The sequence below is a fragment of the Bactrocera dorsalis genome, chromosome 2, assembly GCF_023373825.1.
Source record: "Bactrocera dorsalis isolate Fly_Bdor chromosome 2, ASM2337382v1, whole genome shotgun sequence".
In the NCBI taxonomy this organism is placed as follows: Eukaryota; Metazoa; Arthropoda; class Insecta; order Diptera; family Tephritidae; genus Bactrocera; species Bactrocera dorsalis.
In genome coordinates this window covers 32720802-32746096 of record NC_064304.1, presented here as the reverse complement: position 1 = coordinate 32746096, position 25295 = coordinate 32720802, and the positions used below count along the sequence as shown (strand labels likewise).

At 37.2% G+C, this 25295-nt stretch overlaps 1 protein-coding gene across 1 annotated transcript; it reads left to right on the top strand.

Moving 5' to 3' along the window:
* The first annotated feature begins 256 nt into the window (after positions 1–256).
* On the top strand, positions 257–1596 carry LOC125776587 (uncharacterized). Its single transcript, XM_049449634.1, has 4 exons — positions 257–814; positions 878–1090; positions 1209–1365; positions 1583–1596. Exons 1-4 carry the CDS (start codon positions 773–775, stop codon positions 1594–1596), a joined length of 426 nt encoding a protein of 141 aa, XP_049305591.1. The 5' UTR covers positions 257–772.
* The last annotated feature ends 23699 nt before the right edge of the window (positions 1597–25295 follow it).

Below are 25295 nucleotides of genomic sequence, written 5' to 3'. Positions count from 1 at the left end.
TTCTTTAAGTACCACCCTAATGTTGAATATTTAGTCACGTGTGCTTGTTAGCTACATAATAAGCTTGCAACATGCTAACTAAAAAACTGGAAATTCGCCTGAAAACTAAGTAAATTGCATTTGGAATGCCACTCAGTGCTCTTTGACTGCAGTCACTCAACCAGTTCAGTGATTTGAGGGACTAAGCAGCGTTTCTAATGCAAATGTATGCATGTGATAACACACACATACACCGCGTATACAATAGAATCTACCCAGCAAAACTTCGCTAACGTATTCACCAACACATAAGCAAATCTTAAAAAAAAAAATAAAAATTTACGTGAATGTGAAAACAGGTCAGATGTTGGGAATATATTTCGTACTCCCTCCCTCCACAGTTGTGCTACAAGAATCCCAGCAAGAAGACTATACGTTATATAATGCCATAAACCTGCCGTATAACTATGGATAGTATACGTATAGACTATACGTTATATAATGCCATAAACCTGCCGTATAACTATGGATAGTATGCGTGAAACCATATGGTTGTGCTATATGCAGATATGCATTGTATAACAAAGTGGAAAACTGCATTTCTCACATTTGTGTGAAAACTTTTTAAGTAAATAGACGTGCGCGCGCATCTTTAATTGTTACACTTCGTATCCTTTGACAGCGACAAAATTGAGGCAAGTATTTATTATATAAAAATCACTATTTATTATTAATATTATTATTATTTTAATATATTATTTTAATATAAATATGAAATCGCTTCGGAACGCTGATGACAAGGATGGATGACATTGAGAAAACCCTCAAAGAAAATGTATGTATATGTACCAATAAATTTATATATGTATTTCTTTATAAATATATATTTGTACATTAGGTTATTGATAAAGGTCTTCTATTGGCTCAAACACACACGCTGCGCAAATGTAAGGTGGTTTTAGCTAAAGTCCATCACTCCATTGGACGATTGGTAGGAGAAATAGAAAATCCCATGCAAATTGAAATAGCGTCAAGACTACCAATCTGCACACTAGACGCCGCGCTGGATTTCGAAGATAAATTAAATTCGAAAGAGTTTGCTGACGAAACGGTAATTTTTTGCTCTTACTATTTTATTATTTAAGTATGTATTATTCTTATACTTTGTTAATTAAAAATTTTATTTGGTAATTTAACTATTAACAAATTTCAATTCCTTAAATTCACAGAAAATTCATCTTCAACAAATAAAAGGAGCAAATGCATCTGTAGATGAGGTGATGCGAAAAATCTTCACCGACAATGTCCTTTTCGAATTTAGTTTTGATGGAAGGAAACAAAAACGGGCGCTTAACAAGCTTAAACTTGTTAATGAAGTTTTATTCGGTAATTTTATTATTATTTTTACAATTATTTTTATTTTTTTTTATTTTCTTAATTTTTATTTATTTGAATATGTATATAATATGTGTACGGATGCAATGGATGTAATGAATGCAATAAATTAATTTTTTTATAATAATAATAGTTTTTTCATAACAATTTAAAATAAAAAATTCAATAAATTTTTAAAATTGTATTTGTTTTATTTTATATGGAGTAGGATCACAGGATTAGTATACGATACTACTTTACCATCGTACTACTTTACCATCATACTACTTTACCATCAAACTACTATACCATCCTACCATGGGTTAAAAAGAGACAAGCATATGACAAAGTGATGGTAAATTTGTATGCAAAGAAAAAGGATAGACAACTCACACGTATTCAAAGTATGCGATAGAATCTTCCCATGCCTCTGTACAAACTGATGTAAACTATTCGAATTTTTCACGCATACTATCCATAGTTATACGGCAGGTTTATGGCATTATATAACGTATAGTCTTCTTGCTGGGTAAAGTGCGCATGCAAAGAATTCCCTTACACGCATACACACTCACACACACACATTTTTCCTCTAAATATTTTTTGGCTTTTCTCGAAAAAAAAATTGAAAAATTTAAATCTATCTGAAGTGAACTTTGTCTTCTGTCAAGTTGAGCGACTTTAGCTGCCTGTAATGGTCAAGAGCTGCCGCAAACAACAAAAACTGCTTTAGTGATGGGATTTCAACTTAAAGAATTGCTATATTTATGCATACAAATTAAAGAATTCGTAGATTTTCTTGTATTATAGAAAAGAAATAGTGAGAGGCATAGAGCGAGAACACATTTTTAAAACTTTAGAAAATTTTCAGTTCTTTAAAATACCTGTTTAGGTATATTCTTCTACACATTATTATACATTAGCGAAACTTTTGTAAAGGGTGATTTTTTAAGAGCTTGATAACTTTTAAAAAAAAAAAAAACGCATAAAATTTGCAAAATCTCATCGGTTCTTCATTTGAAACGTTAGATTGGTTCATGACATTTACTTTTTGAAGATAATTTCATTTAAATGTTGACCGCGGCTGCGTCTTAGGTGGTCCATTCGGAAAGTCCAATTTTGGGCAACTTTTTCGAGCATTTCGGCCGGAATAGCCCGAATTTCTTCGGAAATGTTGTCTTCCAAAGCTGGAATAGTTGCTGGCTTATTTCTGTAGACTTTAGACTTGACGTAGCCCCACAAAAAATAGTCTAAAGGCGTTAAATCGCATGATCTTGGTGGCCAACTTACGGGTCCATTTCTTGAGATGAATTGTTGTCCGAAGTTTTCCCTCAAAATGGCCATAGAATCGCGAGCTGTGTGGCATGTAGCGCCATCTTGTTGAAACCACATGTCAACCAAGTTCAGTTCTTCCATTTTTGGCAACAAAAAGTTTGTTAGCATCGAACCGTAGCGATCGCCATTCACCGTAACGTTGCGTCCAACAGCATCTTTGAAAAAATACGGTCCAATGATTCCACCAGCGTACAAACCACACCAAACAGTGCATTTTTCGGGATGCATGGGCAGTTCTTGAACGGCTTCTGGTTGCTCTTCACCCCAAATGCGGCAATTTTGCTTATTTACGTAGCCATTCAACTAGAAATGAGCCTCATCGCTGAAGCGCGAAACACATTTCGAACCGAACACTGATTTTGGTAATAAAATTCAATGATTTGCAAGCGTTGCTCGTTAGTAAGTCTATTCATGATGAAATGTCAAAGCATACTGAGCATCTTTCTCTTTGACACCATGTCTGAAATCCCACGTGATCTGTCAAATACTAATGCATGAAAATCCTAACCTCAAAAAAATCACCCGTTATATCCCAAATCTTTTTAAACATTCACGATTATATAGACCTAACGATTGATTTTTATACCCTAAACTGTTGGAGATAAGTGTAGAGTTATTTGTACAATATATTTCGAAGGTTTCGAGGGTTATTTGCACAATATATTTCGAAATGTTCTAGATGAAAAGATTTCCGTACGCCTCTATGTACATCCGAGATGATTTAACTGGAGTTAAAAGGTTTATCTTGACCCCTTACAGGGTATTTCAGTTGGAAGTGTCAATTAAGTTTAAAAAAATGTGAGTTACCACACAATCTACTCTCTGCAAAATTATAGTCTTTTGTCATCTCAGGCTATATGGTGGAAATGAATGGAATCGGCCACTTTTATGTAATATACAAGTTAACTTCGAAAGTATAAGTAGTCGGAACGGCAAGGTCTAGGCTATGAGGTGGGTGGAGCACAATTTCTCAGGCACTCTTTTCTAAATAGTTTTTGACTGGCCTTGTAACATGAGGCGGGCATTTTCATGATGGAAAAATATTGTCTCGAGTCTAGTTCCATAGTCTGGTCGTTTTTCGGCACTCGTTTGCTTTGATTTGATTAGTTGTTTTGGATAGAGTTCCCCATTAAAAATTTCACCTAGTTTTAGCACCATCTGTGAAATGCAAACTCGTTTTCTAACATGGCAATTCATATGACAACTAATTTCTAAACTTATGGATGCATTCAGTTACTCTAAAACGTTTTGAAAGGATTGCTTAAGTGGTATCTAAAGATTTTATGAGCTCTTCTTATAACATTTGTGAACAATTAAAAAATTTCATTGAATGTTTCCAATTTCTCATCTTCAAACTGGTTTTTCCGCCCGGCCTGCCTTGTCTGAAACCGCGTTTGGCATCGTACGGCTCGGAGAGGTCCTTCCTGGTCCAGAGGAGCTTTTTGTATTGCTTAATGCCAGTTTACACAGCCGCTGTACAATAGTGCAGAGCTTATGGATCAGAAGAAGCGTCGCATCAATAAATTATAACTGGAGAGTTCCACCTATGGTTCTTTCCTTCAAGAATTCATCGGCTAGGGCTATCTACCTACAATAGTCGAAATATTGATCTCTTTACTTCTTTTCATGGCATTATTCATGCGAACCAGACTTTAGTTTTTCTGCTTAAATAATATTTCGAATTCTCAATTTTTTTAAGTTGTTCAATTTCTTATCTAACGCGTCACAATTTACACAGTTGCATTTAATATCATTTCCAAAAAGCTTATTTTTGCCATGGAATCAACCGGCTGAAGTACTTAGCGCTTCGAAATTTAATAGCCTACGGTGCTGCAAATAAAAATATTTGGAAAAGCAGCCGACCAAGCGAAACGCAGACAATAAACAATGTCCGTTGCTCTTATTCGCCTAATATGATCTTCATTTAGTTTTTGGGGCGTGTGAAGTGGCATAGCAGTTTTTGGGTTGCAAAATAAACATGAAGTTGAGTTTAGAGTCCGTCATGCCCCAAAGCAATGTTGCATGAGAACAAGTATATTAAAAAGCTACTTTCGCTCTAAGAAAAACAAAGAGGAAAAAATAAATAAAATTTAATAAATCATAGCGATGGAATATTTTGATTGTCTCTCTCTCTCTCGAGAAATCTACCGAAATTCAATTTTTGACAATGTTATGGTTTATTTCAGAAAGCAGAGATTTCAGCTTTCTCGAATGCCTTCATAGAAGAGCTCTTTAATAATTCACTTTTCTATAACTTTCATATCGAATTCTGGCCTCATTTTATCTGAAGGAAACAAATACTTATGTACTTTACTGACATTATCGTTTCTGTAATGCTCTTAAGAGAATTAACAAAATATCAGAGAGATCGAAGCTCCGAGTTATTAATGGTATATTAGCCAAAAAGAAGTATGAGCTCGGTGTAGAACGGTCAATGTTTTCGGATAAAAAACTGAATCGTACCTCTAATATGCCGACAATGTTGCGACTCGCTAAGGAATTTAATCGTTGCGGGTTTTCTGATCGTTACCAGACGTAACAGCTAGATCTTAGCTGTTTTGGTTCTGTAGAATTTATAGGAACACATTCAGTGAATATGGAGACTTCTTTTCGAATAAAGCTCTACATCTTAAATGGAACTCATAGGTTTCAATTTTAGTTGAAAAATGATCTACGTGATTTTGGCTATCAAAGAACGAAATTTTAACCGAAGTTTTGGTAACAATCCGGAAGCTTGCCTAAAAGCCAGTCAAACAGCTTTGTCGGTGCTTTGTTCCGGTAGTACATCTCATACTGTATATATGTACATACATACATATATAGTGTGCACGGAAAATGCCACATTTCACATTTCACTTTATTGTCGTAACAAAAAAAAAACGCTCGCTTTGTAATCGGAGTTTTTGTCGATAATACTGAACGGACACTTCAAGGAAATAAACAGACCACTAATGATCAAATCTTATGTTTACTTCGTCGCAAGTGTCCAAGTCATAGATTTCCATTATATGTCCGCCTTAACCTTATTATTATTTTTGGGCCTTTTTCGAAACCTACCAATGATAAAGTGGGCTTCCACATTAATTCTAAGGGTATAAGGGAATATATATATATATATATTTTTCCATAGTTCCTAGGTGGAACATAGGGCCTCAGGAAGGAATAGAAAATGCAAAAAAAAAAAAATAAAAAATAAAAGAGATTCCCTACTGACCCCTTAAAATTAAATTAAGTTTGTTCAAATTACGCTTACTTTTGACTGCTTTAAGCCACTAAATGATGTTTCACATTTAATATTATTAACTTACCATGAGCAGTGTATGTTTACTTAACTTTTTTATTGGGGCAAATATCTTTCATACAAGTATATTTTATTTTACTTCGTGTTGACACTATCGATCAGTTTGTTTACATTTCCGAGCTGTTTACATTTGTATTGTGTTCGCTTTATTCTAATTGCACAACAGTGGAAAACACAGACACATACATATACAGCGCATACATATGTACATATAAAAGCGTATAAATGCGCACATCGATTGTTGTTTACCTTCAAATGGCCTTCATGCAAACGGCCTTTGATGTCTTCAGTACAATTTCTCTTTCGTTTGCTTTCATTGCTTGTACCAACATATATACATATGTATGTATGTATTTGTGTGTGCGTGTGCTTGTCTGAATTCGTTCTCCTTACTGTTTTTCGCAATTTCTTTGAACTATTTGCTCCACATAAATTCGTCTTGTTTTTAATCATTCGCAGCCTACTGTTGTTCTTTACTTTAGCTTTCTCAGTATTTGCCATTTTGTCATGAATTTATTATTGTTTTTGTATTTTTGTATTTGTAATACATTTTCCAGTTACAGCGTAACAGTCGTTACCCGTTGTAGGCATGGCCTTGAGGCAAGCGAAAATGTTATGCACCCCATCGCCAGCCGAGCAGAGCCAATAAGCGAAAGTGTGCTACAAGTGCCGCGGTCGCTTGCAACACTCCCTGCCACCATTTCTGTATTTGTTGTTAAATTGCCACATCAATCGAATGGTGGCGATCAGCCATAACGGTGTTTCTCTGTCAGTCTACTCTGAGCCTCCTCTTCATCTCACTCATTCATTTCGCAATAAATCCATTTGGTAAAACATATACATATATGTATGTTGGAACAAATTGGACTTGCATCAGTGGCATGATACAACCTTTTGAAATTATTATGCATATCTGTCAAAGTATGAATTTTTTGTGTGGCGTGGTGTGGTTGTGCAAGGACACTACAAGGATTGTGTATAGCAAAGTAATGAAATCGAATGATAGGCAGAAGTGAGGATGAGATACTGGGCATTTATTGTAAAGGGTGTGACTCAAATGAAAGTTGTAATAAATCAAAGAAATACATTAAAAACGGTTGAATTGAAGAACGCAAAATATTTGCATGTTTTTAGCCTGTATTCTGATTGCATTTATATAGCTAAGGTTAGGTTAATCTGGTAGGCCAATGAGCCAGGCAAAGAGCGGTTGTGGTTCTTTGCGATACCAGATGGAGTTCAGTTACTAGGTCCATGAAGAGTAGTCATCCTTTAGGATGCCTGCGCTTGACTCGCACTTCAACAGACTCTGTGGCCTCACTATCGATACCTCTTCCAGAGTGTGGGATGCCTAGATGGTTACAGCGTAGTCTTGCCAATGCAGGACAAGTGCAGAAGAGATGCTCCATTGTTCCTCTGGTGCCTTGCTTTACACATTTCCTAAAGTCTTCGCGATCTGTCAGGCCCATTCCGCGGACGTGTATCGCCTCCAGACAGTGGCTAGTTAGTATTCCGATCATATTCCAACAGTCTCATCTATCAAATGTCAATGGAAATTTTTAGTACTTCCGATGTAATGTTTTCACACGTGACTTTCCAGTTTTGCAGTCAGGATTTCTGTCTAGCGGGATTTGATTATATTTGCCTTGCTTCTGTTCAGATCGTCATATAGACAATACATGGGTTTCCCAATGTTTATTACGTTTTCGGGTTTTAGCCGTATACCATTCTCGGCAATCTCGTCCACTTTGTGGACTGGCCTCCAATAGAAGTGATGTTGCTTTCTTCTGGCAACTCTGTCCATTGCTGCCCCGCTTCCCAAGACAGTCTGTATACATATTATAGCAAACAATCGCCTTGAAGAGGACGTAAAACAAGCTCCCGGAGCAATTGGCGAGTCACTATCGATGTGTGTGACCCAGGGTTGACCTGATGGAACATAATTCCTCTCCTATTGGCCAGAGATGGCCGCTTGTGAGGGATTGCTTCCTTCCGATGGTCTAACTGCTTGCAGTACAGCTTGGTTAACTTGTAGAGATTGATGACCAAGACGACTCAAACGCCTCAAGCCCAGCGATCTTTCAATTTAGCCAATAAAATACTCCATGAGATACGGTGTAGCGTACATCTGGGTTGTAGAGGGGTTGCGGAAGCGTTGCGATGCCGGCCTTGGTTAGGTAGCTGTTCACAAGAAAGGCGGTGTGAACCGTCGAGGTGCATCTTCCAATCGGCTGCGATGTTTTATCGGACCCGATATATCCTTCGTTTGAGTCTCGTGAGGACTTCCACATAAAACTTGGCATTGACGGTTTGTCCAGGAGGAACAAATTCATGGTGGACGATGCCTTTGATGTTTAAACAGACAATGAGCATCGTTTTCACTTTGGATTTGCTCATTCTTCCTGTCTTCATCAGCAACTTCTTCCCTGCCGTCCAAAAAGACCTGGTGCCACCGAAACACACTAAAGCAACATCAGCTCCAATGTTTATGTTTGATATTTTTATTAAATAAAAAAATATATGTTTTTGCTGTGACTCTTGTTCTACGCGCCGTGTATTTTTTCAAATCAAATGAAAATTAAGATGGAATGAGTAGAAAAGTAAAAAATCGCGGAATTAATAAAATTTATTTAGAGTGCAGATGCACGGCAACGCGCTGCTCCATTCATAGCGGGAAATATCATTGTTGCACTTCACGTGTCACTTCATTTACACAGCGCGCACACACAGCATATGTACATGTATGTGTACACATGTGTATATGAATTCTGAGTATGAGCGCTGAACTAACCTCACATTGCTTGCCCACGCCCACTGGCACTACAACCGCGCGCAGATAAATAAAATGAAAATAACATCGTTTTAAACTTTCTGCAAACACACACACACACACACATGCACCCACGCACAAATTCACATTTGCAAAAACATTTAGACAGCGACTGTGTGAGCATAAAATGCTGCCAGAGTTTGAACTTTTGTTTTCACAGCCAACTAAGAAAACAATAAGGAAATTCAATGGAAAAACAACACAAACACACCCAGCACTAGTGCAAATAGCTACAACAAATAAAACAGCGGAAATGGGCATGTGTTTGCAGTGGTGGTAGTCGAAGTACGAGTAGTAGCTGCTATTGTTTTACACAAACGCTTGAGTTAGTGAAAAAGGAAAAAAAACCAGGAAGGCAACTCATGTGAAGACAGCAAAAAATCGCAAAGACAACATTTGTGCAAAAAGAAAGCAAACTGCCTGGAAAAATAAGGAAACGACGGAAGCATCCTGCTGCTGAGACGACTGCTGTGATAGTAAACAATATCCATTGCAAGGGCGGCGAAAGCACTGTATGCGTCGATCTATGAACAAAGTGGGCAAATAGTGCAATGTAAATTCAAATATGTCGAGGAAGTGCTCGAAATCAAGGCAAATGTTTTCATAAAAATAAGAGACTGGCAGACGAATGCTGCACTTGTGAGAAGACAATGCATTTTAAAGACATGATATTATTATTGGAAGAAATGGAAAGGGTGTCTGCAACGGAAAGAATATTCGGAAGGAAATTTCTGATTCCAGTATGAAATATATACTACCAAGGTAAGACTGAATAATTGTAACGAGTTCGGAAGCAAGAAGAAAAATACACCACCTTTCCAAGTAAGATAACCCTAGATAATTTAGGTCGTACGGCTGTTCCACGTACCAAAGGTAACGTCAGAGTCTAATTGGACAGCTTTGAACTCTTTTCTTTGTGATTCCCGAAACTCTTGAAACACCAGACTCTTAGTGATCGACGAAGTAGGCATATTAAGCTTTCTAAGAGCAAGTAGTCAAAGGACCGGAGGTTAATTAACGCTTTTCGAGATAGCTAGAGGTCCATAGAACCGAAACAAGAGGACAACAGAGTACCAACTCCTTTCCTAGTGAATAAAATGAGTTAAGTCGTCAGATTAACCTTTCTATGAGCAAGTAGTAAGAGGAACGGATGTTAATTAACGCTTTCCGAGCTAACTGGACGTCCATAGATCCATAGCAAGAGGATAAAGAAGTACCAACTCTTTTCCTTAAGAATGAAATTGCGACTATAGTGACCTCTCTAGAAATCTCATCGTTTTTGCAATTTCTGGAGATTTTGCAGTGAGCAAACACTCCTACAAGTCGGATAACAAAGTAGCTTGGCGGTACTGAAAATGATTTCAGTTACTGTTTCACGAATGATGAGCGAACTGTCTGTAAGGTCTATACTGCAGCTCTGCCGTCGTAAGAAGTACACTTTTCTACGAAGAAAGGTTCACTATGGAGAACAAGTACAGCTAGCAGAAGACTTCCCCCACCTTCCCCTTAAGCTTCGGTCGTAAAAAACCAACTGAACCTCTTCTCTAGCGGCTTCGCACCAACCACATATCTTTCTGAGACAAGTCCACAGAGAAGAACAGCTATAAGAAGGTCAGCTCGATAGTCAAAACAGAGATTGAAAGAATATAGACTTATATCAAAGGTATATTCGGAGAAAGACTTATAAAATCTTCGTTTTGCTCTTAGTAAGAGAATTGAAATATGGCGCCGAGTGCAAGTAAATTATGACTCAAAGTCTCTGCTATTTATAAGCTATTTTTAAAGCGGTGTATTCGTGGTTTGACCCATTTCTCGATAGGCTACGTTAAGTATAAGTAATTTCACTTCATGATTCGAAATAGTTTGCTCCCCAAAAAGGATCTCCATAAACATAAAAACCCCACACTAACAAGGTTAATGACCGTATGAAGCCTTTCTCTTGTTTTGAGAATGTGTTTACACTTCGTTCCAAAGCGTAAATTACGCAGTCTAGTGCGTAAATTGACGAGTAATGGCGGGTGTTCGAGTGAACGACGCCAATACTATTTCTCACTTTCAAATGGATTGATATCGTCAACATGATAAATATCTGTATTCTTTTTTCAAAACCTTATTTGTACACATATAGTATACGAGTATGTATGTATTAGTGTTGCTGCCAATGTCCTTCGCTCTATTTTTCACTTCAACAGCATCATGTCAGACGCCAGCCATATTTCTCCTCCTGCCTTTACACACATCCTTGTAAGTTTATTGCCGCTGCCTCGGCTTCGTATGTGACTTAACGACTTTACAATGGTGCGTATTTACGTCGCGTTTAGTCTCTATTATACACTTCGAGGTGTTTATTTTTATTGCGCACTCGACGCAACAAAACTTGCGCTGCCACAGCTTAGATTTTTTAAACGTTTTACAACGTGTTTCGTTTTATTTTTGGTTGACATACTTATTATATACGCAGAAAAGCAATAGAACGAAGCAAAGCCTGCAAGCAGTGATGATTTTAGAGCTTTTTATGTGTGCTGGCTTCTCTTTAAAATCTCAGCTGCACCTTTTTGGCGATTGACTTACTTAATCATACATATTGGCCGATTTCATCCATTTTTGACTTCATGACACGGTTTTACAATAAAAAGGCTCTATCTGAATATATTACACAGATTAATGCATATTTTCGGTAAAAAGTCAGCTATAGGCACTGAAGACCACTTATACATATTCAGTAACTGCTTCCGAATCTTTCGCATTTTTTCAGATCCAACGAGTATTACCTGTTCTCGGATATCAAAAGGATGCTTGCTGCGAAGAAATACTCGTCGAATGAAGAGGTGATCACCAAAACTGAGTCCTATTTTGAAGCAAAGAACAAATCGTACTACAAAAATGGTATCGAAAAGTTGGAACGTCGCTTTAACCAATGTATCACCATTGAAGGGAGTTACCAGATGTTAATAAAAAAACACGAATTTTGCCAAAAATATCTTTTTACCGAATTTTTACCATAAAATTTAATAAATTTCCATAAAAAATAACTTGTAAGAAAAATTCTGTAAATACCTACTAACCCAGTTCTTTCGACTCAGAGTTCAACGCCAGACGTTTTTTGAACTACTTACTCCAAGCAAGGTTTAGCACGCCGCTATGGTAGGTGTCCCGGCTGACTACTGTCCAATATGCTCACATGCCGGTAGGGTCTAGTCAGATGAAAATTGCCAATGTTGTGTCGAGGAAAGCGAGGTTAAATCATCTAGGCACTTACTTTTAAATTCTCCAGTTTTTGCTACACTGCAGTTGAAATATCTTGGTAGACATAACTTCGTCGAATCTGGCGTCCGTCTATAGCAGTATCGTGGTTCTATCTAGTAGTTATGGGGATCCCAGAGGACCATTTCCATTGGAGCGAGTATCAACTCGATGAACTACCCTTGTCATTAATATTGCCGCCGGCGCACGACATCAAATTCTTGCTTCAAAGTTCAAATCCACAAGAAGCAGATTTTTCTGACTACTATTACCAACTACTATTTACCGATTAATAAAAATCGGAAGTATTAATACTGGTAATTAGTGAAGAAACGGAAGTAAAACTAACACGTAAGCAATTGTGCTAAATTCTTTCTAAAATAATGCTCTAACAGAATTATTATTATTTTAATAAAATTATTATCCGGTATTCAAAATATATTTAAGGAAATGTTCGGGAAGAAAATTTTAATACCAAATTTGAGCTGAAAAAAAATTTAAAATCTATAACTATTTCGTAATAACAATAAAAGCTAAAATTTTGCTGGTTTACTTAAAAAACCAGCAGACACTTTAACAATAATCCAAATTCGCCTGCAAAACTCTGAAAGCTTACTTATTGAAAATATTTGGAAATTTTCACTCCAAAATATAAACGAGCAAATTTAATTTTGCTATTAATAGAAAGGAGATTAAATTTCTGTTTGCCACACAATAGTACATGCCACGTGCCACATGCCCCAACGTGCAATTAAATATGCAAAAGCAATAATAAACACATGCATATATTCATATGTGGTTGCCATCATACCATAAATATGTGTAAAATAATATATATTTATATATGTAAATATATTAATTATAAGTTAATACAACAGGGCAACAATTAACGAAGAATAAAAGGAAATAATCATGCCACATAACAATTCATTGCCACATATTATTAAACTAGCAACCCGCCCCGGCTACGCACGGAAATAAAATATAAGGCCTATGTCACTCACTGAAAAAATGATTAAAATCGATCCCGTAGTTTTGATTTATTCATTACTGCCCTTCTTCTCCGGTACCACATCCTGTGAGTATTGTGCACTCTATTTTGAAAGTTTTCAGTGATTTTACCAGCAAGCCAGCGTGCCATTGCAAAGTTTAGGTGGATTCAGGTTTCTTAATAAAATAACAGGACAATCTACTTTCAACGCCATTTTGTGAAGAGGGAGTCCAGATGGGTTCAAAGAGTTTAGAAATTCTGTAGGAAAATGAACAGCTTCTTCCAAATCGAGAACAGTGTCGACCGAGGTAGTAATATATTTTCGTCGGCGCATCAACCTTTGAAAGAATCAAGTTATTTTACTTACCTACTTGGTTCGTTAGTTGGTTGACAGGAATATCTCTTTATTTAAACCAAGATATTGTCTTATAACTTTTGTTATCAATGTCAGGATAGACATTGTTGACTAACTCTTGAATGTTGTCTATCAAAACACATAGGTTTTCTAGATTAATCCTTCCCTCACTTTGGGTTAATTCTCCATTGCCAACTTTTAGCAGCATCTCTGGAAATAGCCTGTTCTCACGTGAAAATGACGTAACCCTCATATTAGTTTTAAGCTCTAATTTATTGACATGTGACCAAAAATTATTATTATTCTTTATTGCTTGGTATATACGCCTCAAGCTGCTAGCATTTTTAGATTGCAGTTCTATTATCTGATCAAATTTTTTCAATATATCTCCATTTTTTTATCTTCCTCATCTAAAAATCTTTTTAAGCGATCTGCTGTACTCTCTAATTTTTGCCTTCTAGGTACGCCAGCATTTATTTCGGGTTGCCCTTGTGACGTGGAGGGTATATCGTCGGCATCTTGTTGTCTATTGGATGCATTATAACTTCAGTTTATATTTTGTTGCTCTGACGATTTTTTTTTTTTTTTTTTTGAGGAAGACAAATCTACATTCACCCCTGCAATTGTAATATTTAAATTTTCATTGACGGGATGGGTGCCAAGAGCAACACCTGGTATGCCTTCTATAGTTTGAGAAATGCCACAAAGACGCAAAATAGTTTCTTCGGTTGGAGTGAGCTGATATTTAGAAATGGGCCACATCCTGTTGCTCGACTCTCAATTTTGTTGGGAGCTAATTTTCTTTTGATTTCGCTCTTCCACTCAGTTATAACCTATAGAAATAAGTTTGTTTTAATTGCAGTTTAATTTTGACTGAAATTTACTTACCTTTTTCCACCCGTTTACAATCTTTTGTGTGGAGGACCTGAAGCATTAAGCGATTTCCTGCCATAACGATTCTATTGTCGGTTTATTGTGTTTCGTAAACCCTCTTAAGATATCTGGATTTTTTTCCATAAATTCAATTATGATCGTATTTTGCGTTCTATTTCTTATGTTTTCCCTACAAAAATTAAGTTATTACTTCGTTAGAAATATAATAAATAAATTCCTTAACTTACATTTTTTCTCAACCGTCTAACAACACACAGAAATATAAATGAATATTCAAATCTGCTAGCGATTGTCTTCTTGTTTTATTTCTGATAGCAAAACTGATAAAATTGGTTTCGGATGACACCCAAAACCGATACAAATTCTGTGTTTCGAATATCAAACCCAATAATATCTGAATTCAATGACAACTACTGCTTTTTTGATCGGTTTCAATTCCGATTCCGACAACTATCAGAGTCCACAAACACCCCCGAATTACATGGAATTCAGTACGGTAATAAACGACATGAATTGAAAATACATACATACATACATACGTCCGAAATTTAATGATGCGAGAGATTCGTACATATGTACTTACATACATGTGTACGTACCGAGTTCTTTCACCATATGATCTAATTCAACACGAATGAGGTGGGATGAGATTCCCACATAACTTCTAATATTTCATTCGGCTGACAGCGAAACAAACACACAAACAGTTTTTTTGGAAAAAGTTGCTGCTCTGTTTATAAAACAATTTTGGTTGAAATAAGAAATGAATCAACTATTTTTTTTGATGCAGAACGAAAGTAAAGATATTTCAAAGTTTAACTTCAGGTAAGTTTCATTTTAATCGGTGGATTATTTTATGATGTATGGCTGTGTAAACAAAAAATGTATGGTTTTTTACCACATTTTGTCCGAGTGCCACGCCCCCTTAATATATTTCTTCACATTATAATGACATAAACCTTCCTCTTCGAACAATCTATCTATTAAAAAAAACCGCATCAAAATCAGTTGCTTAGTTTTCAAGATTTAAACATTTAAGGGGACATAAGGACAGAAAAAGTGACTTTGTTTTATAATATGTAGTGATGTTCTAAAGTTGGAACTAGTAAATACTCAGTTATATATACGTGAAAGGATATACATATATATATATATATATATCAAATATACTGTCAGCATTTTTCGTCCATCTTCAGCTATGCACGTTTCTCCGCTTCATATATAATATATGTATGTATGGGACACTTGAAAACTTGCCACTCAACTTTATGTTTCTTAACAACCTGAAGTGGACGCAGCACTTGGAGAGCACTTCAATGCGCCACTTTTCACGTAATTTATGAGTGATTAAACTAGAGTAACTAGAGTAATTAACTGTCGAAATTCGCTGCGTGCCTCAAGCGCATACTCGCACTCTATATAAATACATACCTTAGATATTTATATAATTGTATCTGTGCCACGAGCATTCAACTCGTCACAAACACTTCATAATATTTCCGACGGATGTATCAATATTTCGCAGTTACTGACACAATGCGCACAGCATACCTCGCAGTTAATTGAAGCTGCCTTGGACTAACACGGACGGATCACAAAGACAGATACTTGGATATTTGTTTGTTGAAATAATACTTATGTCAGTAAGGTTACTCCCGCATTGGTGAGTTTTGGAAATTTCGGCAAAAGTTAAGAATGGTTGATAACTAGGCACTAAAGAGTAATTTAAGTCTGGCCAATAGTCTGCGAGTTAAGGTGCATTCAAGCAAATTTGAAAAAGGTTGTTTTAAGAAAAACGCATTTAAAGATAGTAAAAGAGTAAGTCAGCATATAATCTATTGAAATATGAAATAAGGCTCTGAGACGGATAAAATATACATTTTTTAAATAAAGGGTGATTTTTTAAGAGCTTGATAACTTTTTAAAAAAAAAAAACGCTAAAATTTGCAAATCTCATCGGTTCTTTATTTGAAGACGTTAGATTGGTTCATGACATTTACTTTTTGAGAGATATTTCATTTAAATGTTGACCGCGGCTGCGTCTAGGTTGGTGGTCCCATTCGGAAAGTCCAATTTTGGGCAACTTTTTCGGAGCATTTCGCCGGAATAGCCCGAATTTCTTCGAAAATGTTGTCTTCCAAAGCTGGAATAGTTGCTGGCTTATTTCTGTAGACTTTAGACTTGACGTAGCCCCACAAAAAATAGTCTAAAGGCGTTAAATCGCATGATCTTGGTGCCAACTTACGGGTCCATTTCTTGAGATGAATTGTTGTCCGAAGTTTTCCCTCAAAATGGCCATAGAATCGCGAGCTGTGTGGCATGTAGCGCCATCTTGTGAAACCAATGTCAACCAGTTCAGTTTCTTCCATTTTTGGCAACAAAAAGTTTGTTAGCATCGAACGATAGCGATCGCCATTCAACCGTAACGTTGCGTCCAAACAGCATCTTTGAAAAATACTGTCCAATGATTCCACCAAGCGTACAAACCACACCAAACAGTGCATTTTCGGGATGCATGGGGCAGTTCTTGAACGGCTTCTGGTTGCTCTTCACCCCAAATGCGGCAATTTTTGCTTATTTACGTAGCCATTCAACCAGAGAAATTAGCCTCATCGCTGAACAAAACACGCGCGCGAAACACATTTCGAACCGAACACTGATTTTGGTAATAAAAATTCAATTTCAATGATTTGCAAGCGTTGCTCGTTAGTAAGTCTATTCATGATGAAATGTCAAAGCATACTGAGCATCTTTCTCTTTGACACCATGTCTGAAATCCCCCCCCCCCCACGTGATCTGTCAAATACTAATGCATGAAAATCCTAACCTCAAAATAATCACCCGTTATATTGGATCTATCAAACATTGCGATTTATTCAGAGGGGTATAAAATGACTAATGAAAAGCGGCTGAAATAGCCAACAACGCAGGAAACAACACAAAGAAGGAAGTACGGCCTGTCGGAAAGCGGCTTCATATACACTCGGTTCCAGGCCACGAAAGAATTCTGGGAAATTAAATAGCTAATGAGATTTCCAAAAGTGCCATCCATCTGGCTACCTAACTAAAACTTAGAATACATAAGTCACTAAAAACAGTGTACAAGGAAATTTCCGAAAGAGCTGACAGAGAGATCAAGGCAAGATGGAATGGCCTAAGCACAAGCAGGATCGCTCAGATCGCTTGCAAGAGCTTTGAAAGAAAAAAACGGCATGCTTTTTACTCACACGGTCTCGAAAGGAAAGCAGGACGGTTATTGGTCAATGACAGGTTACAACTTAAGAGCCGTATGAGCAAAAGTAACAATGATACATACACAAAGTACAGGCAAGCAGGCCTGAACACACTTTCTATGTTCATATCCCGTAGTATGTTGAAGTCGGCTTAAATATCTAGGAGCTTCGTAGTTTAAGGGATCACATTAACCTTGGACTTGGAACCCATTGCGGCTTATAGTGAAATAAAATGTTGGAGTCACTAAGAGATCAAAGTTTTAGTGATTTTAAAGCCGCTGCATTCATAAATATATTATTTGTTGTAAGCACACTATATGTCAGAACGAGAAGACTCTCTTTAATTGATGCGAACTCTAATTTTCTGAAAAGGCACCACCCCCCACCAGAATATAGTTGGGACCCCACCGTATAGATGCTTATCTCTGTGTGCCTGTTCATCTCTTCCTGTCCCGGTCTTCTCTGGAAGAGTCGGCAATATTCGGGACATATTTAAGTTCAATTCCATAGGCTTCCGAAAGCTCGTGGTAGTGGATAGAAACGGCAACTTACTAAGTATCATAAAGTGCCCCATTGTATGTACAGGCGACTAACAGGGACGATCCCCTCAGTCTAAGACCTGCCTTCGCTGTCAGTAGCTAACAGAACAAGCCTTTTGGCTCTCACAAAAATGTTCAGTTTATTTTGCTCTACCTCGACTTTTGTCAGATAAAACAACATAAAACAAAGTATATGAATAACGCTAAATTACTTTCCATCAGTGAATTACTATACTGCCCTCAACTTCTACTCTCTTTCACAACAACTACCCTCCAAATAGTGGCATTTCATTGCCGCTCATCAGTTGTCGCACAGTTCGTCATAGCATTCGTGGGTATTAAACCAACTTTGAGTGGCTTAAAGCTCTTAGGAATATAAAAGATTGAAAAAGTTAAGCTGAAGTTGCGAAAGTAACAGTAAATGAGTGACGAATATCTTGCCAGCAGCAATGTCATGCAGCAGACAAGCGCTGAAGATTTGATGAAGAATGAGAACATTGTCGGTGTAACAAAAGCTGCAGGACATCATTCAAAGTGTTGAATGGCAGATGGCGTGTAATGGGAGAATAAATTAGGTTGATAGCGATAGATTAGCTTGTTAGATGACAAGCAGGGATTTTACTGTTATATGGATGAGTTGATGAGGTATGAAATTTGTGGAATAAGCGCAACAACTGTTACTTAATGCATTTTTTTTTTGTAGTATTGCTCTTTACTTGGCGTTTCTGTGTTTGTAAGAATCATACTCTTTCATACTGATTATAGATAAAATTGGAAGTATGGTATGTATATGTATATCTATAGTTGAAAGGACAGCAGGATTGAGAGAGGAATAAAGAGTGTAATATTTGGGAGAAATCAAATGTCAAATTGGAAAGGCCCCGACCTGACTCATAAATTTCGCTACTTGGATTAAGCCCTGACCTCTAAAAGGCGCTGTTGGATCACTACATTGAGAACTGTATAATTTTGAGTGAAAAAACTTTCGTTGTTATGAAAAAATAATGGATAAAAAGGAATTTCGCATATGTATTTTCGATTAGCAAATTTGGTAGTAGAAACTCAAAGAGAGAGACCACAGTCCTACAAACTCCACTCAACCGCTGAGGCCTCTCCTTTCGACAACGAAATTAAGTGCTCTCTTCAATTTTACACAATTTGTTATTTTAATCTCAAAATATCAATCTGCTCATTCGCCTCCATAAAACAAACTTAAGTTTTCAAAAGCTTTCAAGCCCTTGATCCAACGCTGCGCTCCTTTTCTAAGCGCTTTTACAAATGCTTTATAATTAATTGAAAAAGACAAAAAACTAGTTCCTGTTGTTGTTTCGCATTATTGATTCGCTCGGCGTTTAAGCGTTTAATTTGCTTGCCCATTAATACACCAATTAATAGTCAACGACTGTTTGCTAGATTAGCGGTGCTTGTCAACTGTTTCTCTCCGTAATTAATTGAATAGAAAAGTTCATATTGTCAGTGCGCTGGCAAATCGATTGAGTGCCGTAAGCCACACTGTTGACAACTTGTCAAATGCCGCATAATTGATTGCTACGCCGAAGTTTGCATTAGTGCTCTGATAGTTTGCAATTATACTTTTTAAATAACTGCGCTTGCGGCTAATTTCTAAAGCGACGCGAATGCTGCTTGTTTAGAGATGAATTAGTCGACGATAATCGCCAAAGAGAAGACGCAGTGTGCGGTATAATTGTATCAATTAATGCTTATTATAGAACTTTCAATTAAATGCAAAAGAATATAACTGTGCTTGTGAAGCTGTTGTCATTGAGAGTTAAGAACAGGCTTAGAAATAATTAATTGCTTTGCGATTGAATTAAACTAAGACCGGAAAAGCTTTAAATTTCATTCTTAATATTCAATATTCTTCATAATTCTAATTGACCTATGTCTTTTCGAGGACATAAAATATGTATAGAGCCGCTAGGTTTTTATACCACGAATTTAGTTGTTGTTGATATAAAATTATCATTACAGCTCTTTACTCAATGGTATACGATGAATTAATATTTTATTTATAATTCTGAATAACAGACTTTAAAGTGTTTTCTTTTAGTTTGCTGACGGTGAACTTTTGTTTATTCCATTACCACTAGACTTGTTTCGATTCTGCCATCCTTCCGATGCAATTTTGTACTAGGATTACTTCTACTAGTCAAATTTTCTTCTCCAACATGTGATTTAAGTACCATTTAATTCGATCTGGAGCTCTCAATCAGCTCTGGCTTCAGACTGCCAGAGTACTGTAATACCTTTCATCTGCTAATATGTGCTATATTTCTTCGATCGGTTATTTTGGGGAGCTATGCATCCTCATTAATAGCAAACCCGCGGTTAGGCCTTGAGCTCGCTGACAGTGAGCTTAAAATTATTTTATGAGTTCATGATCTCATTCGCAGTGGATTTAAGCTACTTCCATATTAAACTTGCCTGAGTGCCCGGCCACAGCGAAATGGTCATAAAAAGCCAATGAGCTTACAATAAAAGGCACGCATACCCAAATTTCATCAGGATGGGAACGAAATCAAGAGTGTATGCTACATTATTATGTAGAGAAATATGAAGAATCGCTTCAATGAATTCTTGGTCCACGTTAAACGCAAAATACATAAGTTTACCTAAAAAAAGAAAACATTTCATTCAGAGAACCCTATGACAAAAAGTTTCAAATTAATTGTGTAACGGAAAACTCTGACATCCTTCAACTCTGCCCCTCCCTATACTACGTATTAGCCATCGATGGCTTAATTGAGTTGGCCTTGTCACACTCAAGAAATGGCGGCAACTGAAAGTACATACTTGCAACAACAACAAAAACAATAAAGCATAAGTCATAACAACGCGCCCATAAACAATAAAGCGAGCCGAAAATAACAGTTATTTCAATTATAAGAAATTACCGCTAATTACAACAACTAACAAAGCCATAAAACATAAGTCATTAACACGAGTGAAATAAATGCGAAACTGAATATTTTGTATCGGCACAAAACGACTAGACTGTTGCATTTGAATGCTTGCCGTTAGCCGAAATAAAAACCGCAAATAGAATAAACAAAGCAATAAAATAGGGAAGCCATTACCACCATAAACACAAGCACACCAAGACCCTCTTTAATTACCAAGTCAGAGAAACCACCACTTGAGCAGGGGACGAAACCATTGAAGACACAATTGACGCTGAACGAGTGTCTGCGGGGTGAGGCAATGACAAAGTGAATGAGTGATAAACGAGTGACGGCTGATGGCGACAGCAGTCAGTCAACAAATGTCAAGTCTCCAGCACTGCCACAAGTGACAGCTACGACCAGCGAGCGCACTAATAAGTGAAATTAAGAGCTAGCGCCGCTTTAGTGCGCCGCGCCGTCATGAAAGGAGTTGCCGAAAAAGTGTCGAAATTGAGAGTTATGAAACGCCTTGTATTGTGCCGAGTTATAGCTAAGATTGCGCTTCAACGCCTCCTCAAATGCGCGCATCAGTAACCTCACACGCGGCCGGCTCTCTCGGTTGTGGCGCCTCGCAAAGCAGCAAGTCACGCATTTATGCGCAATTGTTGTTGTTGTTGTATGCGTGCATGACAAGCATCACGTGACATGTGCACATTTCGCATTCCAACCACCGTTAATGTTACTCTTTTTGTTGCACGCACTCGCTAGCATTTTTCCACATGCCAACGGCGGTTACTCATACGCCCTGGCGCGCTACCACTGGCTGACTTGTTGGCTTGAATTTTCGCCTTCCTTTATTTGCTTACGGCTTTTTGTCACACTAATTGCTTTTGTTGTATTTGTTTGCTTTTTGTTGTTGTTGTTTTCTTGTGATTCGTTCACTTTTATTGGCATAACTCGCAGTCAGTCAAAGTACTTTTGTGGTAAGTCAAGTTTTATTATAATCTTTTTGCCTTCTTGCGGTTTTGTGTGCATTTGTATGTGTACTTTTAAGCAATGAAAGCTATGCGCACTTGATTTGCATTGACTTTTGCGTATGCCTAAGAGCTGCAACATTTCCTTTTCACATAAATTTCTATGTTAATCAACGAATTCATGTGAAAATTCACTAAAATTTATGTTTCAATCAAATTTAATTGTTATTTGCGGTTTGCGGCTTGTGGTTTCTCACCTTCGCACGGCTTTGTGCCATTTTTATTTGACTTTCACTGAATTGCTGTTATTAGTTTTTTGTTTTGTGTGTATGGAATTTATGGCTTAATTAATATGGCTAGTTGTGCTGAGGTGAAAAGGTGGGGGAAAACATTGAACTTGTTGACACTCTTTTGTTCGAAAGTTTTTTTGCGGAAGGAAACTTTTCAGTTTTGTAAACGGATGGTAATGAACTCTTGTATTTTGCATGAATTCGATTCTGAGTTATAGTATGTTGAGTTAAGAGAAGGAAAATGCAGGAAATATTTAAAACCGTAAAAGTTAGGATTTCCATCATCTCATAATTTCGGCAGTAGTAGTGCCACTAAGTGTTTCCAGGTGCAATCTAACATTTACATTGGAAAGTTTGACATTTTTTAGCATAACATCACTCAGAACGTTTTTTCATTTAATAGTGAATTATTATTATAACGACAAGAGTGCATCAATGAACTAAAATCTTTATATGGCTATGAAGCACCATCCTATAGCACTGTGAACTGTTACAACGAATTCAATCGTGGCCGAATAGAGGCATGCCTATGCATTTCTCCCACCAGCATACATTCGATATTGCATGAACACCTGCCCGTAAAAAAGGTTTGTTCTCTTTGGATCCCGCACAATTTGACAATCGCTCAAAAAAAGGCTCGTGTGGATTAGTGTAAAGAAATGCTGATAAAATACGATCGCGCGTCACAGGTGACGAATCATGGATCTATGCGTATGAACACGAAACAAAACAGCAATCGACCGTGTGGGTCTTCCAAGACGAGCCAAATCCAACGAAAGTTGTTCGTGGGAGAAGCAAAACTGGTCATGTGGCGACTGTTCCGCTTGAGCAACGCAGGACAGTCAATTCTGAGTTGTACACCACCATTTGTTTGCCTGAAGTCTTCGGAGAAATTCGAAAAACGAACAAGAGAAGACAAATCATTGTGCACCATGACAATGCATGCTCTCACACATCGGCTCAAACCAGCGCCTTTTTGACCGACCAAAACGTCGAATTGATGGGTCATCCGCCGTACAGCCCTGACTTGGCACCCAATGATTTCTTTTTATTCCCACACATCACGAAAATAATGCATGGTCAACGATTTTCGTCGCCAGAAGATGCTGTTGAAGCATTCAAAAACCATGTTTTGGAGGTGTCTCATTCGGAGTGGAAAAAGTGCTTCGAAAATTGGTTTGAGCGCATGCAAAGGTGTATAAATCTTGATAGAGAATATTTTGAAAAACAATAAAACCATTTTCGTTGATAAATATTCCTATTTTCATTATTAGGCCAGAGATATAACGGGTGATTTTTTTTGAGGTTAGGATTTTCATGACAGATCACGTGGGATTTCAGACATGGTGTCAAAGAGAAAGATGCTCAGTATGCTTCGACATTTCATCATGAATAGACTTACTAACGAGCAACGCTTGCAAATCATTGAATTTTATTACCAAAATCAGTGTTCGGTTCGAAATGTGTTTCGCGCTTTACGTCCGATTTATGGTCTACATATCATTTCTCATTTCTGGTTGAATGGCTACGTAAATAAGCAAAATTGCCGCATTTGGGGTGAAGAGCAACCAGAAGCCGTTCAAGAACTGCCCATGCATCCCGAAAAATGCACTGTTTGGTGTGGTTTGTACGCTGGTGGAATCATTGGACCGTATTTTTTCAAAGATGCTGTTGGACGCAACGTTACGGTGAATGGCGATCGCTATCGTTCGATGCTAACAAACTTTTTGTTGCCAAAAATGGAAGAACTGAACTTGGTTGACATGTGGTTTCAAAAAGATGGCGCTACATGCCACACAGCTCGCGATTCTATGGCCATTTTGAGGGAAAACTTCGGACAACAATTCATCTCAAGAAATGGACCCGTAAGTTGGCCACCAAGATCATGCGATTTAACGCCTTTAGACTATTTTTTGTGGGGCTACGTCAAGTCTAAAGTCTACAGAAATAAGCCAGCAACTATTCCAGCTTTGGAAGAGAAGACAACATTTCCGAAGAAATTCGGGCTATTCCGGCCGAAATGCTCGAAAAAGTTGCCCAAAATTGGACTTTCCGAATGGACCACCTAAGACGCAGCCGCGGTCAACATTTAAATGAAATTATCTTCAAAAAGTAAATGTCATGAACCAATCTAACGTTTCAAATAAAGAACCGATGAGATTTTGCAAATTTTATGCGTTTTTTTTTTTTTTTAAAAAAAGTTATCAAGCTCTTAAAAAATCACCCTATATATAGCAGCCTACGTATCATGGATAAGATTTCTCCGAAAAGTACGAGTGAAATGAGATCACTTGATGCAATTCTCAGATCCAAATACCTAATATATGAAAGAAATCGAAAATTCTTTCCGCATAGACTTCAATTTCGAATTCGTGCTTCTGCAAATACATTTACATTTGCATATATGTATATATATCTATATGTTTTATATATTAAAATTAAAATGCTTAAAAACTTTACCAAAAATATATTATAATGTCCTACTCGATCTAGTTCAAAAGAACTGCGCCGATTTGACCAATGAATGAATCAAGGAAATTTTGATACCGTTCTGCATCAAACGGAGCAAAAGGTATTTGGAAGGCGTACGGCCTGGGCTATATGTTGGTTCACACAAAATTTCGAAGCCGCTGTTTTTCAAATAGTTTCTAACCGGCCCTGCTGCAATAGGCCGAGCATTGTCATGATGAAAAACGTTTTAGTTCTTTGTGGGTCCTCCAACCCAACAAATACAAAACAGCTATCTTGACGTCATGGATAATTGCCATTAATTTGGCTGGCTTGTCATGTTTCAAATGTGATAAAACAAAATTTTTTTTCAGACTTCTCGTCATGGTTCCATTTTTCATGACCAATTTCCATAGCATGTTCCGAATATTGATACAATAAAATTATAATCAAGTCAAGCCATTTCTTGAAAAACCTCGAATAAGGCTATGAATGAAACAGATGTAACTGCCAGTCTGAAATTCATCTATTATAATGATATCTGGACAGGGCCGACCAGTCCACATAGCCAAGTTAGACAATTATGAGGGGGAAGATGAGTCAAATCAC

Excerpts from the sequence above, each read along its gene's own strand:
- LOC125776587 (XM_049449634.1), top strand. The coding sequence starts at position 773 with ATGACAAGGATGGATGACATTGAGAAAACCCTCAAAGAAAAT. Across the intron at positions 815-877 it reads AGAAAACCCTCAAAGAAAAT|GTTATTGATAAAGGTCTTCT; the intron begins GTATGTATATGT and ends TTTGTACATTAG. Across the intron at positions 1,091-1,208 it reads AAGAGTTTGCTGACGAAACG|AAAATTCATCTTCAACAAAT; the intron begins GTAATTTTTTGC and ends TTAAATTCACAG.